Here is a 14,512-nt window from a genome sequence, read left to right as displayed (position 1 = left end):
TAATGCTACATAAACTAATAATAAATATAATCACTATTATATATTCCAATGTTAAGATTAGGGTTGAGCTCGAGTTTCATTTGAACTTGAGCTCGAATCGAACTTTTAACTAGTTTGTTGTTAAAACGGTATTATTTTAATATATATTGATTAAAATAACGTAATTTTGTATCAACATTTTTAGTTTAAGGGCTTGATAAGCTAAACACCTCAAAGTTTGAGTTCATAAATATTGAATTTTCAAGTTCAAGCTCATTTTGGCTTTGTTCGAACTAAATTCGAGCTCGAGCTCGAGCTCGAACAAGCTCAGTTTGAATCCAACTATAGTTAAAATTATTATTTATATTACCTGACACATAACTATTGATAGTATAAAACTATCGAAATCTTTTATTATGTATATAAGTGATAAAAGATTATTTACTAAAATAATTTTTATCTATCCCAAGGAAACACCTTATAAGGGTATTGATATTTAACATATCATCATGACATTGCATAATTTAATTATTTATTTAATTTTAATAAAAAATAATTTAATTACATAATAATATATTCTCTCGATCAAACTTTCCAATTATTGAATGAAGTATTATTGTTTATACATCAAACTTTGAATAATATTACATAAATTAATAATAACTGTAACTATTAACCCCTTCTTATATATTTTAGTTTTAGTTTATTTTTAATTTAAATCCTTGCTAACAGATAGAAATATTAGTAATAAATCTTCGGTTACACTGACGGTCCAATTGTACGAAGTACGGTGGGCAATACAAGAAACATTGACCCGATATTTTCAAAACGCCCCAAAGTCTTTGTTCGTCCCTGTGCCATCCGTAAGAGCATATCTAAGCATATCGTCATCTCCCAACTCACTCAAAGCACTATAAAAGGTGCTCTGCAAAACAGAGACGAAGCAGTCCATACAACACAGCCCCATTTCGCAGAAATATCTCAAACTTTTTTACCCTTTAACTTCAAAATTCAACCCAGAAACTCACAGGAATCAATGGCCACAGTGAAGAGAATCAAGCTTGGCTCACAAGGCCTGGAAGTTTCAGCTCAAGGATTAGGCTGCATGGGGATGACAGCATCCTACGGCCCTTCAAAACCTGAGCCTGAAATGATCGCTTTGATTCACCATGCCATCAACAGTGGCATCACTTTTTTTGACACTTCTGATGTGTATGGACCTCACACCAACGAAATTCTTCTCGGAAAGGTTCAATATTTTTCTCTCTTCCCTTACTTTCTTGTGAGTTTTTTTGAGTTTCTTCTGGCTTGAATTGATCATACACCAACTGGGTGTGAATAATGAACAGAGAATTTTATAAAGTTTATGTTTTATTTTGTTCGAATCGCATGTTTATGCATGAATCCATCTGGTTTTAAAATGAAGTACAAAAAGGTGGATTTTGGGGAGATGTATACGATGATTTCATAATTTAGACGAGGTTCTTGATGAATTTTTAAGCCATATATAACAATTCTGGGGAAGTTACTGAAATCTTAATTTGGTTCATGTTTTCATTGTGGTCTTGTATAGGGTTTAAAACTTAACTGTTATGTCATTTGATGTGAGTTTGGGCAGGCTTTGAAGGAAGGGATGAGAGAAAGAGTTGAATTGGCCACTAAATTTGGTATCAACTTTGCAGATGGCAAGATAGAAATACATGGCGATCCGGCTTATGTGAGGGCTGCCTGTGAGGCTAGCTTGAAGCGGCTAGATGTCGATTGTATTGATCTTTACTACCAACATAGGATTGACAGTAAAGTTCCCATTGAAGTCACGGTTTGCTCCTTGCAAGACCTTTCTTCTGCTTTTTGATTAGTGTTATTAGTCTGAAATTCATGTTTAGATTATTATTTGTGCACATTATGTCGCTGTTAAATCAATTTAACCAATCGAATGGCCTGCAGCTAATGAGGTTTCCTTTTAAGATGATTTCAAATTGATTGAATGAATGAGGGTAGTAACACTGATAGGGGTTCTTCATCATTCTAGTGTTCTATATTGAAAATGTGTGGCAAGCATTTGTGTCCTGTGAACCGGAGAATACTGGTACTCTTTTTGGGCTAGTGTCAATACAGTAGAGATCTGGTCTGTAGTGAAGAATACCTTTTATATCTGTCTTTTGGTAAAACAGCAGAGATGTTTATGTTGTTTAGGGTTTCACTCCTCGATTCAAGAGAGGCTCGGAGTCTTTACTGGTAGCATCTGAAATCACAGTGTAATTTTTGCCGGACTGTGAGCATCAGTGGTTGAATTAGGCTGAATTTTTTTATGAAACTGTTGTTTGTTTACGCTAATAGTCTGAGTTCCCTGCATTGTAATACGCTGCATTTTTCATAAATTTTGCTTTGTTCCTTGTATGGCTCACATCAGCTAAAAAAGCAAGCTTATACACTAATTTTTTGCTTCATTTCTTCTGCATGTTCAAAGATTGGGGAACTCAAAAAACTTGTTGAAGAGGGCAAAATAAAGTATATAGGTCTATCTGAAGCATCTGCTTCAACAATTAGACGAGCTCATGCTGTTCATCCAATAACAGCTGTGCAGTTGGAATGGTCCTTATGGTCACGAGATGTGGAGGAAGAGATAGTTCCTACTTGCAGGTAAGGCTTTAATGAGACTAGTTAATAAATAAAAAATAAAAAAACAAATGATTTCTAATGCAATCCTACGGATTTCTCAGGGAACTTGGCATTGGGATTGTTGCATACAGTCCTCTCGGACGAGGATTCTTTTCATCAGGGGCTAAGTTGCTCGAAAACATTTCGAAAGATGATTTTAGACGGGTTCGTAGACAACAATACAATTTTTAGTACTTGTATTGTATTCAACAAATGTTGTACCATGATCTCACTTTGTGCAGTGCAAACTTTATGTTTCAACTTTTGCAGCATTTGCCTAGGTTCCAGCCTGAAAATCTGGATCATAACAAAAAGTTATTCGACTGTGTTAATGAAATGGCAGCGAAGAAAGGATGCACCACATCACAGCTTGCACTAGCCTGGGTTCATCACCAAGGAGATGATGTATGTCCGATTCCTGGAACCACCAAGATCGAAAACTTCAATGAAAATATCAAAGCATTGTCTGTGAAGCTAACTCCAGAAGAAATGGTTGAACTTGAATCCATTGCCGCAGCAGATGCTGTAAAGGGTGACCGATATATGAGTGGCTTTGCTACATACAAGAACTCGGAAACTCCTCCACTGTCTTCGTGGAAAGCTTCGTAAGGCCATGGATTCTGCACTTTTATGTTGTTGTGAGGATAAGCATTTGTAGGTTAAATTACTATGTTTGATATGAAGAAGAAAAACAAAATGGTTGAGTGGGATGTGGTTGTTTCAAATTAAATAAAGGAAGATTGATGAAAGTTTTAAGAATTGTTTTGGTGATCTTTCAATCATGTTTTGGTTAAGTTCTCTATGGTTAACACCATTCAAATATTACTTTAAAATACACTTGATTACATCTAATACGATATAGGAAAGGAATCTTTTACATACATAACATATATTTTACTATATCTTACACAAGTTCGACACAGGGCATTTATATTAAGGGTGTGATTAATTTAAATAATATTTTATTACAAAAATTGAAATATTATCTTAAAAATATATTATTTAAATGATTACTAATACTAAATTTTGATAGATATAAATAATTATTATATTTGATTAGAAATAATAAAATAATGCTAGTATATTATTTTAATTAAATGTTTTTAGGTTTAATTATTTTAAATCATTTTTTATGTTATTTATTATATTAATTTAAAATAAAACTATTTTTAATGTAAAAAAATTAATAAATAATAATATATTTATAATAAAATTAAGATTACTTTAATAATATTTTAACATTTAATATTTATAATATAATTAATCATTATTATTTATATTATTTGTCACATAAGTATTGATAGTTGAAAATTATCAAAATTTTTTATTACTTATAAATTATATTAATATAAATAATAAAAGATAGATTATCAAAGTAATTTTTTTTATCCAATCAAACGTCCCATAAGGATATTGATATTTGACTTATTATTATAAGATTGTATAATTTAATTATTTATTTTATCTATAATTTAATAACTTAGTCGTATAATAACAAGTTATCTCATTAATACTTATCTATTATTAAATAAAGCATTATTGTTTTATACAATAAGTTTATAATAATAATATATAAATAAATAATAAATATAATTGCTATTATTTATTATATAATTTAGTATTAATTTATTTTTAAGATAAAATATTATTAATAAATTTTCGGTGACACTGGGAGTCCAATTGTCCAAAGTTGGATGGACAATACAAGAAACATTGACTTGATATTTCCAAAACACCCCTAAGTCTTTGTTTTTCACTTTCGTCCCTCTGCTATCCGTAAGAGCATACCTAAGCATATCGTCACCCTCCCAATTCACTCAAACACTATAAAGGGTGCCCTGCAATGCAGAGACAAAGCAGTCCATACAACACAGCCCCATTTCGCAAAAATATCTCAAACTCTTTTACCCTTTAACTTCAAAATTCAACCCAGAAACTCACAGGAATCAATGGCTACATTGAAGAGAATCAAGCTTGGTTCACAAGGCCTGGAAGTTTCTGCTCAAGGATTAGGCTGCATGGGGATGTCAGCCTTCTACGGCCCTCCAAAACCTGAGCCTGAAATGATCGCTTTGCTTCACCATGCCATCAACAGTGGCATCACTTTTCTTGACACTTCCGATGTGTATGGACCTCACACCAACGAAATTCTTCTCGGAAAGGTTCAATATTTTTCTCTCTTCCTTTACTTTCTTGCGGGTTTTTTTTTTTTTTTTGAGTTTCTACAGGCTCGAACTGATGTGAATAATGAACAGAGAATTTTATAAAGTTTATGTTTTTATTTTGTTCAAATCGCATATTTATCCATGAATCCATCTGGTTTTAAAATGAAGTACAAAAAGGTGGATTTTGGGGAGATGTATAGGATGATCTCATAATTTAGATGAGGTTCTTGATGAATTTTTAACCACATATAACAATTCTGGGGAAGTTACTGAAATCTTAATTTGGTTAATGTTTTCATTGTGGTCTTGTATAGGGTTTAAAACTTAACTGTTATGTCATTTGATGTGAATTTGGGCAGGCTTTGAAGGAAGGGATGAGAGAGAGTTGAATTGGCCACTAAATTTGGTATCAACTTTGCAGATGGCAAGAGGGAAATACGCGGCGATCCAGCTTATGTGAGGGCTGCCTGTGAGGCCAGCTTGAAGCGGCTAGATGTTGATTGTATTGATCTTTACTACCAACATAGGATTGACAGTAAAGTTCCCATTGAAGTCACGGTTTGCTCCTTGCAAGACCTTTCTTCTGCTTTTTGATTAGTGTTATTACTCTGAAATTCGTGTTTAGATTGTTATATGGCACGCATCCGTGTTGTGTGTACAGGAGAATACTAGTACTCTTTTTAGGCTAGTGTCAATACGGTAGAGATCTGGTCTGCAGCAAACAATACCTTTTATATCTGTTTTTGGGTAAGACAACGGAGATGTTTATGTTGTTTAGGTTTTCACTCCTCGATTCAAGAGGGGCTCAGGGTCGTTACTGGTAGCATCTGTAATCAGAGTGTAATTTTTGTCGGACTGTGAGCATCAATGGTTGAATTAGGCTGAATTTTTTATGAAACTGTTGTTTGTTTACACCAACAGTTTGAGTTCCCTGCATTGCAATACGCTGCATTTTACATAAATTTTGCTTTGTTCCTTGTATGGCTCACATCAGCTAAAACAGCAAGCTTATACACTCTTTCTTCTGCATGTTCAAAGATTGGGGAACTCAAAAAACTTGTTGAAGAGGGCAAAATAAAGTATATAGGTCTATCTGAAGCATCTGCTTCAACAATTAGACGAGCTCATGCTGTTCATCCAATAACAGCTGTGCAGTTGGAATGGTCCTTATGGTCGCGAGATGTGGAGGAAGAGATAGTTCCTACTTGCAGGTAAGACTTTAGTGAGACAATGTAATATATAAAAAATAAAAAAACAAATGATTTCTAATGCAATCCTACGGATTTTTTAGGGAACTTGGCATTGGGATTGTTGCATACAGTCCTCTCGGACGAGGATTCTTTTCATCAGGGGCTAAGTTGTTTGAAAACATTTCGAAAGATGATTTTAGACGGGTTTGTAGACAATAATACAGCTTTTAGTGTTTGTATTGTATTCAACAAATGTTGTAGCATGACCTCACTTTGTGCAGTGCAAACATTATATTTCAACTTTTGCAGCATTTGCCCAGGTTGCAACCTGAAAATCTGGATCATAACAAAAAGTTATTCGACTGTGTTAATGAAATGGCGGCAAAGAAAGGATGCACCACATCACAGCTTGCGCTTGCCTGGGTTCATCACCAAGGAGATGATGTATGTCCGATTCCTGGAACCACCAAGATTGAAAACTTCAACGAAAATATCAAAGCGTTGTCTGTGAAACTAACTCCAGAAGAAATGACTGAACTTGAATCCATTGCTTCAGCAGATGCTGTAAAGGGCGATAGATATACCAGCGACGTCACCACCTACAAGGACTCCGAAACTCCACCGCTATCTTCATGGAAAGCATCTTAAAGGCCTAATCTACACTTTCATCCACTTTCTGCTAGCCTACTAGTGTGATTTCACTTTATTTTGTCGTGAGGATAAGTGTGGTGAGAAATTACCGTGTTTGGTATGGATAAAGGCAGACTGTGCGATGTGTTTGTTTGGAAATTAAATAAAAATGCAACATCTCTTAATAGTGTTATGGTCAAGTCCCAGTAGTTAAGTTAAGTAGCTGACTGGAGCTCAAACCTTATATAAACTCAATCGAGGCAAACTCATGTCAAATAATATTCGGCTCATTCGCCCTATGGTCAACCTCTTTTTTGGTTTTAACCAAGGGGCCTCTAGTGTTCAACTCCCTTTCGATCACGGATCATACCTTTCAAAATTTCTATGGTCAAGTCCCAGTAGTTAAGTTAAGTAGCTGACTGGAGCTCAAACCTTACATGAACTCAATTGAGTCAAACTCATGTCAAATAATATTCGGCTCATTCGCCCTATGGTCAACCCCTTTTTCGGTTTTAACCAAGGGGCCTCTAGTGTTCAACTCCCTTTCGATCACAGATCATACCTTTCAAAATTTCTTAACTTATAGGATGATCGAAATAACCTCATCTAATCCACACCAAACCCAAGCAAGATTTAATTTGAACTAGAGTTGAAGTTAAAACAAGTCAACTTAAGATCAAAGAGTTGAAACTCCATCTTGATTAAAAATTAATTTAATTTTATATTCAATCTATACAAAACTAAATTTAACTCTAACTCATTTAAAATAAAGGAACTAGATCATTTACTTAAACTGGATTTACTTAATCCGAACTCAAATTCAAGTTAGATCCGTTTAGATTGAATTCAATCTTAATTCTTGTATGTTAATTAGATAGCTAGATATCAACCTTTTGAAGTGGAAGATTAATTGCATGGCCTAACCTCCATTAGTGACAAACTCCATGACAATCAACTTCATTCAATTTATATCAAAAGAAATGTTACTCATTCCTAAATTAAAATTATCAAATCACATAGTAATACATTATTATTAATACATAAATCAGTACTCATTGTTAGTAAATAAATGAGTACTCATTGTTAGTAAAAATAGTTTTATTGTTAATGAAATGGTGAAATTTCAGGATTTCACTCATGAAGTTAATATTACTCATCGAGAACGATGCCTTGAGAACAACAAACTTTCTGAGACAAAATGATATGATACAAATGGGATTTACATAAGCAACAATAACTAGATATCAACTTAACACTGAATCATAAACATTTCAGGTTTCTGCTATTTAGATCTCATGGCATTCAAGATAGTAAGAATCTGTCTCACAATGTTAAGTGGTAGCAGAGAGTCACTTCACAAGCTGCTTTATATCTAAGCTAATTAATAAAAAAGAGAAAAAGAAGTTTGAAAAATAAATAGGCTTGTTATGAAAAATAAATATACAATCATCTATATGGTTTCAGAACTATCTAATTTTAACCACTATAATTTCTAATTATTCTGTTCCTGCCTAGATAAAGCTACTTTTCTTCTTCCAACCAACGAATTTTTGCTACTAATGATAAAGTCTAAACAACCTCATCATCCAACATATTCAGTATATATAGTAGTTTCTTCCAAATTACCTGCTTTATCTGATTATTCATGACGAATCTACACACCGTGTTGCCAACAATGTATACAGCTTGCCTTTGTCAGAAAGAGGAAATCAGCAAGAAATGTTGCACAGGATGTATTAGTGTTTTCCCATATAATAATGTACATGTAATCTATGATGGATTCCTTTCTGCACCACTAGTTGACTGAACCGCTTTACTAGATACTCTTGACGGTGGCCTATTGATCTTCTCGAGTAACCTACTGAATACTAATTTCACTGGTATGCAAGCTACTGTTGTCGGCCCAGATGACGCCGGTTTGAGCAATCCATTCATTTGACTAATTTTCGTATCAAATAAGGTCCTAGAACTGAGACTCTGGTCAATAGCAATTGATGACAAAGTTCTTGTTTTTTGGCTAGCGGATAAGCTAACTTTCTTTGGCTGCTTTTTAGGAAACTTTTTATCCATGGCAGACTGGGGACTGTGTGACTGGCTCTTCTTAACCAAACTTTCCTTATGATTAAAATTTCCTATATTTTGTTTCTTGAACACTCTTCTGTCATCATCAAAAAAAGAATGGGTTTCAGCAGCCATGTCACCATTGGGTGATGATGATAAGTGAGATCGTGGGACCCGAAGATTAGTCCTCCTTGCAGTCCTCCAAGCTGGTGAAAGTGTTCTATCATGATCAATTGCTTCGCTGCCATAATATTCATTTGCAGGAATAAGACAATCAGATGAACCATCTTCTAGTTTGTCAATTTGGAGTGCGTGCCCAATTATTGCCTTCCCATTTAATTTGCTCAACAGAGAAACTAACGGAACACGCTCTTTTGGATAGCTTGCTTGGACCTTCAGATCTACATCAACCAACATAGTTCGTGGCCTGCCAACAAAACCGTAACGGCCAAAAAATCTCGGACTAAAATGCTCCACATGGCGCCCACAGTGTCCTCTGAAGGTGGGCTGATCTTCCCATGCCATGTCATCCCAATCAAGGATATTACGGCTGAAATTATTTTGACCTCTTGATGCAGCCCTGGGCAAATTTCCATATCCTCCATCCAACCCCACCATAGGGGAAAAGAAATCCCTATCATCAAAATCCACCTCATCAAGGGGGTCACTGAAATAATCCTTTCTCCGGAAATTCATACTTCCCCCCAATGCTCTGGGGGTGAAAGCAGCAATCTTTTCTTCCCGATAAGTTCTGCAAGCGGATCCATTAAAATCTCTTCTGTCAGCTGCCTCTGCCAAACTTTTAGTAATATTGCGGATATTTCTTTTGCCTTTCAACTGCCACTTAGAAACTGCTTCATTAGCAGAAAAAGGATTTTGAGGATGGACGTGAGATATATCACCAGATAGTGCTGAGTGATCATGCTCTTCACTGCTCACACTTGCATGTTCCTGTTCTCCTAGAGTTGGAGATCTATATTCAACTTTCCGAGGTTCAGCAGCACCTGAATTGTCAAGAAATTGGAGCAAATGAGCAAAACTTGGTCACCAAACCCAGAAGGCATGAGCAATCAGACAACATAAGTAGACTGAATTGATCAGATTCCAAGACCTTTGTTAAAGTACCTAAAGTAAAATAGGTTTTCTCACAGAGATTGTATACTAAAATTGGGATGACTTGCTAGCGTCCAGGCAGTTATTGGAATCTTAAAAGCACAATGCTAACTACCGTATGCATAATAAGCCAAGTAAAACTTATCCATGCAACAGATTAAAATCTTCAAGCAGAAACATGGTTCATAATATGTTTCACAAAAGAACATGAGATACTCCGCCTCAAGAAGAAAAAACTAAATGAATGTGTTTCACAATGGCCACAGAGAAAATATTCAAATTTGAGAAGACTTCAACACTGAAGCATATCTCTCAGACACCTAAACACAGGGTGAAGCACTATACAGACAAATTCCAATTACAAAACTATTACCAAACATTGAATTTTACGAAGGCCAAAGCGAAGAAAACCATTAAGGAACATCAAAAATATTAAAGTGGAGAAAAAGAATATTGTTAAATAGTTAAAAGCAATTATAAAAGTGTCTTTATGTTAGGCAATTGATACTTCCAAAGTGTCATGCACTTGTAACCCATTTTCATTCTAAAACCTTCCAAACATTTAAATCATATTGCATTTGAAAAAGTATATGTACTAACACACACCTCAAGCATAATTTATGGAACCAAAAGAAGTTCCGAGAACTTTAAAGTGGTTTATCTCTAAACAATTTCTCCCTGCAATCCAAGTGCTACTACTGGAGTAAGAGAAATAAGGGGAAAGAGAATGCCAAAGATTTTTGTAAAAAGAAAGTGAGGGGTGATAGAGATAGAATACTTCTCTATTAGAAGACGACCCTAAAGTGGTTTACTGGATGAGAAGAAATGAGAGAGGAAAGAAAATGCCAAAGTTTTTTCACCAAGAAAGTGAGGGGTGATAGAGATAGAGAATTTTTCTATAAGAAACACAAGTAAACCACCAAGAACTACTGCTCTGGGTTAAACGGTCACTAACTTAAAAACAATAGTGCTAGTTGGAAGTATTATACACAAAAATGACACTAGTAGAACATGATATATCATGGGAACGCATCCAAGTGGAGCATTTCTCAAAGCAACTGTCAAGACAAAATAGGCATGCCTAGATCTCATATAAGCTCTGTAAAAATATATATTAATTTAAATTGTTGAACAGAAAATACCAGAAAGTAAATGAACAAATTATCTTTGACTGTAACATTAAACAACAGAAGACAATCACTTTCGTAATGGAGAAAATAATATCTATTGACAAGAGATAGAATTAGAAAAACTCAACCTGAAAGTATAGTCATCTCTTTATCAATATCAGGTTCAGTCTCAGATGAATCAGCCTCTGACTCAGACTCTGACTCTGACTCTGACTCAGAAGAATGAGATTCATCATCTTCCACAAACCCTGAAGAGTTTTCTTCAACATGAATACGAGGACCACATTCACTATCTTCAACCGGCAAAGTTGACATCTCAGTCTGGCTAGGAGTAATTTCTTTACAATCCAAGGTGTCATTAGAATCAGATGGCAAGTAAGCACATTTACTCCTCTTTGACCGGAAAGTACCTCCCATTTGTGCCCCTCCTGAAAATAAGTACAAACAGTATTAGAGTCATGTCTAAGAAATGAGAGATTACTTTGAACAATATTTTCATTAGTCAACCCCTCATACAATGCCCTTTTTTACTGTAGAGAATTTTACCATTTGCAAGGTTAATTCTTCCTGTGCTAGGGTCGCCAGTAGAAGAGGTCTGCAAATTATTGTCAACTGTAGGTTTCTCTGGACCATCTGAAGCATCAGGAGAAGAAAGCTTCCGCTTTGGTGCCACAATTCTAAGCCCCAAGTCCTGCAAACCTCTCATCCTAGGTGTGACTTCAGAATGCTCATCCTCGAAGCTCGGTTGACTTTCATCTTTGGCTTTTTGCAAATTTAAAGATGTGTCTGTAGCCTCATCCTTGGGAGATGTTTCAATTATCTTCGAACTTTGATTTGATTTGGAATTCCCAGATTTTCCACCATGACCATCTGAAGCTCCTGAAGGTGTAACTATATTCTTTTTCAAAGAACCAGATGATTTACTTCTTACATGATCCAAAGTTGAATCTAATTTTCCTTGTTTCCTCAGCAACTCCTTCTCCAGATCAAGTGCATGAAGAATAGCATCTTCACGACGTGCATATTTCTCTCTTTTCCTGGCAGGTATGCCCCGGCAGGCTTCAGCCCTTTCAATACAATCAGCAAATTCACCACATCGAAATGCCTTGACACGTTTAGATTTCTCCAAATTGTACCAATCCCTAAGGAAGACCAAACACTATATCTTACAAGTGAAAATACAGGGAAAATGTAATAGCTTGTAGATAGAGAAAATATAATAAAAAATTTGCTCAGCTGCACCATAGAAATAAAAAAACCATACAATAGTATGTAAGATGAATGATTATATCTCCATCAAACACTTGCTTAGATTCTTGCAATGGTACAGCTTGGAAAATTTTGGGAATGGAAAGGAGATTATTGTATTGTTATGGCAATATTGACCTGGGAAAAAGAATTTTACATTTAGAGAGGTTTGATTTGCAATTTGTATACAGTTCTTCATTTATAAAACAATGGACACAACAGATCTGAAGAAAACGCATTTGCCTTCCAACTATTTTTATAAACCAGTTCAGAATCAGTTATAATTCTAAGTTGTTTCTGTTAGCTTGTATCTAAAAATCCCATATGTTATCCTAAATTTTCAACATTGTTCTCCAATCACACAAAATTCATATGTTCTTGCTTGGTCTCAGATTGACAAATTTGGCCATAAACCATTAAGGACAAAAGCATACTACAGCTAGAAAATGTTTATGACGCAGCCCAATAATCTAAGACTGAAGAACCAACAAACTAGCAAAGATAGAGGTTAGCAATGCTTTCAAAATGCCATAATCCCACACCTCAGATTTAATAACAGTATGCTTATCTAAATATTTATAAAAACAAGAGACTTATCTAGACCAGTACGAAAGTTTACTTATGAGCCCTTCACACAAAAAATGGTTACCAATTTAGCATCACCAGCACAGACTTTCCTGAATTGGCAAGAAGGTCAGAATTAAAGTAATCCAATGAACACAAACTAATTATACTTAACATAGAAATCCGAAAGAGGTCCAAATCACAAGAGACAAGAATAGTTTAACTTCCATATGTATAGACCCAGATTGCTTCCCTAATTATAGTGCCAAAACCGATGCCTCCTTCTAGACTTTGAGTGGTGCACATACGATATTTATTTAATTGCTCCTACATGAAAAGTTTGGCACCAACTGATAAGCACCATAGAGAAAGTTCCATATCAACTCCATTTTCTCATTCAACCATATGAAAAGTTAGAAAGCAACTGATAATCATCTATTGTTCTACACTGTCCAGAACTATCCCTATTTTAAAGCAACTCATCAATTACAGCATATACAATGCAACCAATAAGAACAAATAGCCCAATAGGTTGATAAGCTAGCTTGGCGTGTAACCAATTGACAACTAAGAAGCATCAGTCTATTAACCTTTACTTACTATCATTCTAAAATAATCAGATCAAGCAACTGATATCATTTATGCATATCAAGTTGGAATTAACATGGTACCAGCTGTTAAAAACTTTATGCCATCTAACATCAACCATCAAGATCATAAGTCATTAACCTCCAAAGGTTAGAGAAAACTTTCCCATTCTAGGTTCATCGTGTCCAACATGATTTAATAATAACAAACCAACCAAAACATACAAACAAACAGGAAATAATTTTCTTTCTCCCAAATAATCAACAAATCCTCAAACCCGCTGGGAAAACTTCAGAGCAGGTCCCCCAAAATATCAAACCCCAAACCTCCGTTAAGCAAAACACACTAACCCTTCAATTTTATAAAACCAAACACCTCAATACACAATGCACCAATCAACAAATACACCAACACTAAACTCTCAACACAAAAGAATTATCATTCTAAGCTAAAATATAATTCCAAAAGAAATACATAAATACAATCAGATACTGAACTACAAATACTAATTTAAAAAAAAAAAAAAAAAAAACCACACTTACACACTAGCATCATCTCGTCCAAGCAGCTTAACGGGGGTGCCCGATCGCGGTGAAGTGAGATGAGTGGCGTTGAGCTCTTCAGGTCCGAGAATCTTCCCGGGCCACCACGACCCGTTTCTCCGTCGAACCCACACAATTGATCCGACTCCGCACTCCCCTCCGCTTCCTCCTTCACCTCCCGATCCCCCCGAACTCCCCATCATTACAAACGCGCAGACTCTCTTGCCCTAAAAAACACTACTTTCTCTAAACATAAACTACCAAAAAAACACAAAAACGAAAAGGACTGGCGAGATTTGGGTCGGGTCCCGGTCAGCCACCGGCGAAGAAGAGGGAGAAACAGAAGATACGGTAACGGAAACGAGTGGAGGATCCGAAGGGCAGGAATCGGGTTAGGGATGAAGATTCCATTCAGATTTGGGGATTTTTCATTTCTAGGGTTTGTGAAATTTTATTTGGAATTTTGATTTTCGATTTTGGGATTGTTGTTTTGATTTTTTTCCTCTAGGAGGTTCGGTTTTACCTTTTTTTTTTTTTCTCCTCTAATGGTGTGTCTCGTAGGCAACGCCTTTTTTACTATGTCGTGGTGGTCTGCTTGTCGGCCCACCGATTTTTGGATATTAGGCCAATCCAATATATTT

The 14,512-nt window shown here is 35.4% G+C and overlaps 3 protein-coding genes across 5 annotated transcripts; 2 read left to right on the top strand and 1 right to left on the bottom strand.

The window, feature by feature from the left end:
• Positions 1 to 910: 910 nt before the first annotated feature.
• Positions 911 to 3,399, top strand: LOC123208316 (probable aldo-keto reductase 2). 3 transcript variants are annotated; one of them, XM_044625754.1, is made up of 5 exons: positions 912 to 1,261; positions 1,598 to 1,798; positions 2,450 to 2,622; positions 2,703 to 2,805; positions 2,911 to 3,399. In XM_044625754.1, the coding sequence occupies exons 1-5, from the start codon at positions 1,016 to 1,018 to the stop codon at positions 3,247 to 3,249; spliced, it is 1,062 nt and encodes a 353-aa protein (XP_044481689.1). In that variant the 5' UTR covers positions 912 to 1,015; the 3' UTR covers positions 3,250 to 3,399. The 3 variants fall into 3 exon arrangements, with proteins under 3 accessions (XP_044481688.1, XP_044481689.1, XP_044481687.1); XM_044625752.1 differs by having other exon boundaries at positions 914 to 1,228; XM_044625753.1 differs by lacking the exon at positions 1,598 to 1,798 and having other exon boundaries at positions 911 to 1,228.
• Positions 3,400 to 4,489: 1,090 nt separating this feature from the next.
• Positions 4,490 to 6,825, top strand: LOC123208318 (probable aldo-keto reductase 2). The gene is given in 6 exon segments (XM_044625755.1): positions 4,490 to 4,802; positions 5,165 to 5,187; positions 5,189 to 5,363; positions 5,844 to 6,016; positions 6,097 to 6,199; positions 6,305 to 6,825. Coding segments are annotated over 6 exon segments (1,026 nt in total). The 5' UTR covers positions 4,490 to 4,589; the 3' UTR covers positions 6,644 to 6,825.
• A 1,056-nt stretch (positions 6,826 to 7,881) lies between these two features.
• On the bottom strand, positions 7,882 to 14,408 carry LOC123208312 (uncharacterized protein At1g51745-like). The gene is made up of 4 exons (XM_044625744.1): positions 13,872 to 14,408; positions 11,476 to 12,071; positions 11,058 to 11,357; positions 7,882 to 9,690 (listed from the first exon to the last, which is right to left on the bottom strand). The coding sequence occupies exons 1-4, from the start codon at positions 14,072 to 14,074 to the stop codon at positions 8,396 to 8,398; spliced, it is 2,394 nt and encodes a 797-aa protein (XP_044481679.1). The 5' UTR covers positions 14,075 to 14,408; the 3' UTR covers positions 7,882 to 8,395.
• Positions 14,409 to 14,512: the final 104 nt, after the last annotated feature.

This window comes from Mangifera indica, chromosome 2 (assembly GCF_011075055.1).
Source record: "Mangifera indica cultivar Alphonso chromosome 2, CATAS_Mindica_2.1, whole genome shotgun sequence".
NCBI lineage: Eukaryota > Viridiplantae > Streptophyta > Magnoliopsida > Sapindales > Anacardiaceae > Mangifera > Mangifera indica.
This window is presented reverse-complemented; position numbering and strand designations above follow the sequence as displayed.

Coding starts and splice junctions, on each gene's coding strand:
- LOC123208316 (XM_044625754.1), top strand. CDS start 1,016: ATGGCCACAGTGAAGAGAATCAAGCTTGGCTCACAAGGCCTGGAAGTT. Junction 1,262..1,597: donor CTCTCTTCCCTTACTTTCTT/GTGAGTTTTTTT, acceptor GAGTTTGGGCAG/GCTTTGAAGGAAGGGATGAG. Junction 1,799..2,449: donor AAGTTCCCATTGAAGTCACG/GTTTGCTCCTTG, acceptor GCATGTTCAAAG/ATTGGGGAACTCAAAAAACT.
- LOC123208312 (XM_044625744.1), bottom strand. CDS start 14,074: ATGATGGGGAGTTCGGGGGGATCGGGAGGTGAAGGAGGAAGCGGAGGG. Junction 12,072..13,871: donor GGACGAGATGATGCTAGTGT/GTAAGTGTGGTT, acceptor GGTCTTCCTTAG/GGATTGGTACAATTTGGAGA. Junction 11,358..11,475: donor AAGAATTAACCTTGCAAATG/GTAAAATTCTCT, acceptor ACTTATTTTCAG/GAGGGGCACAAATGGGAGGT.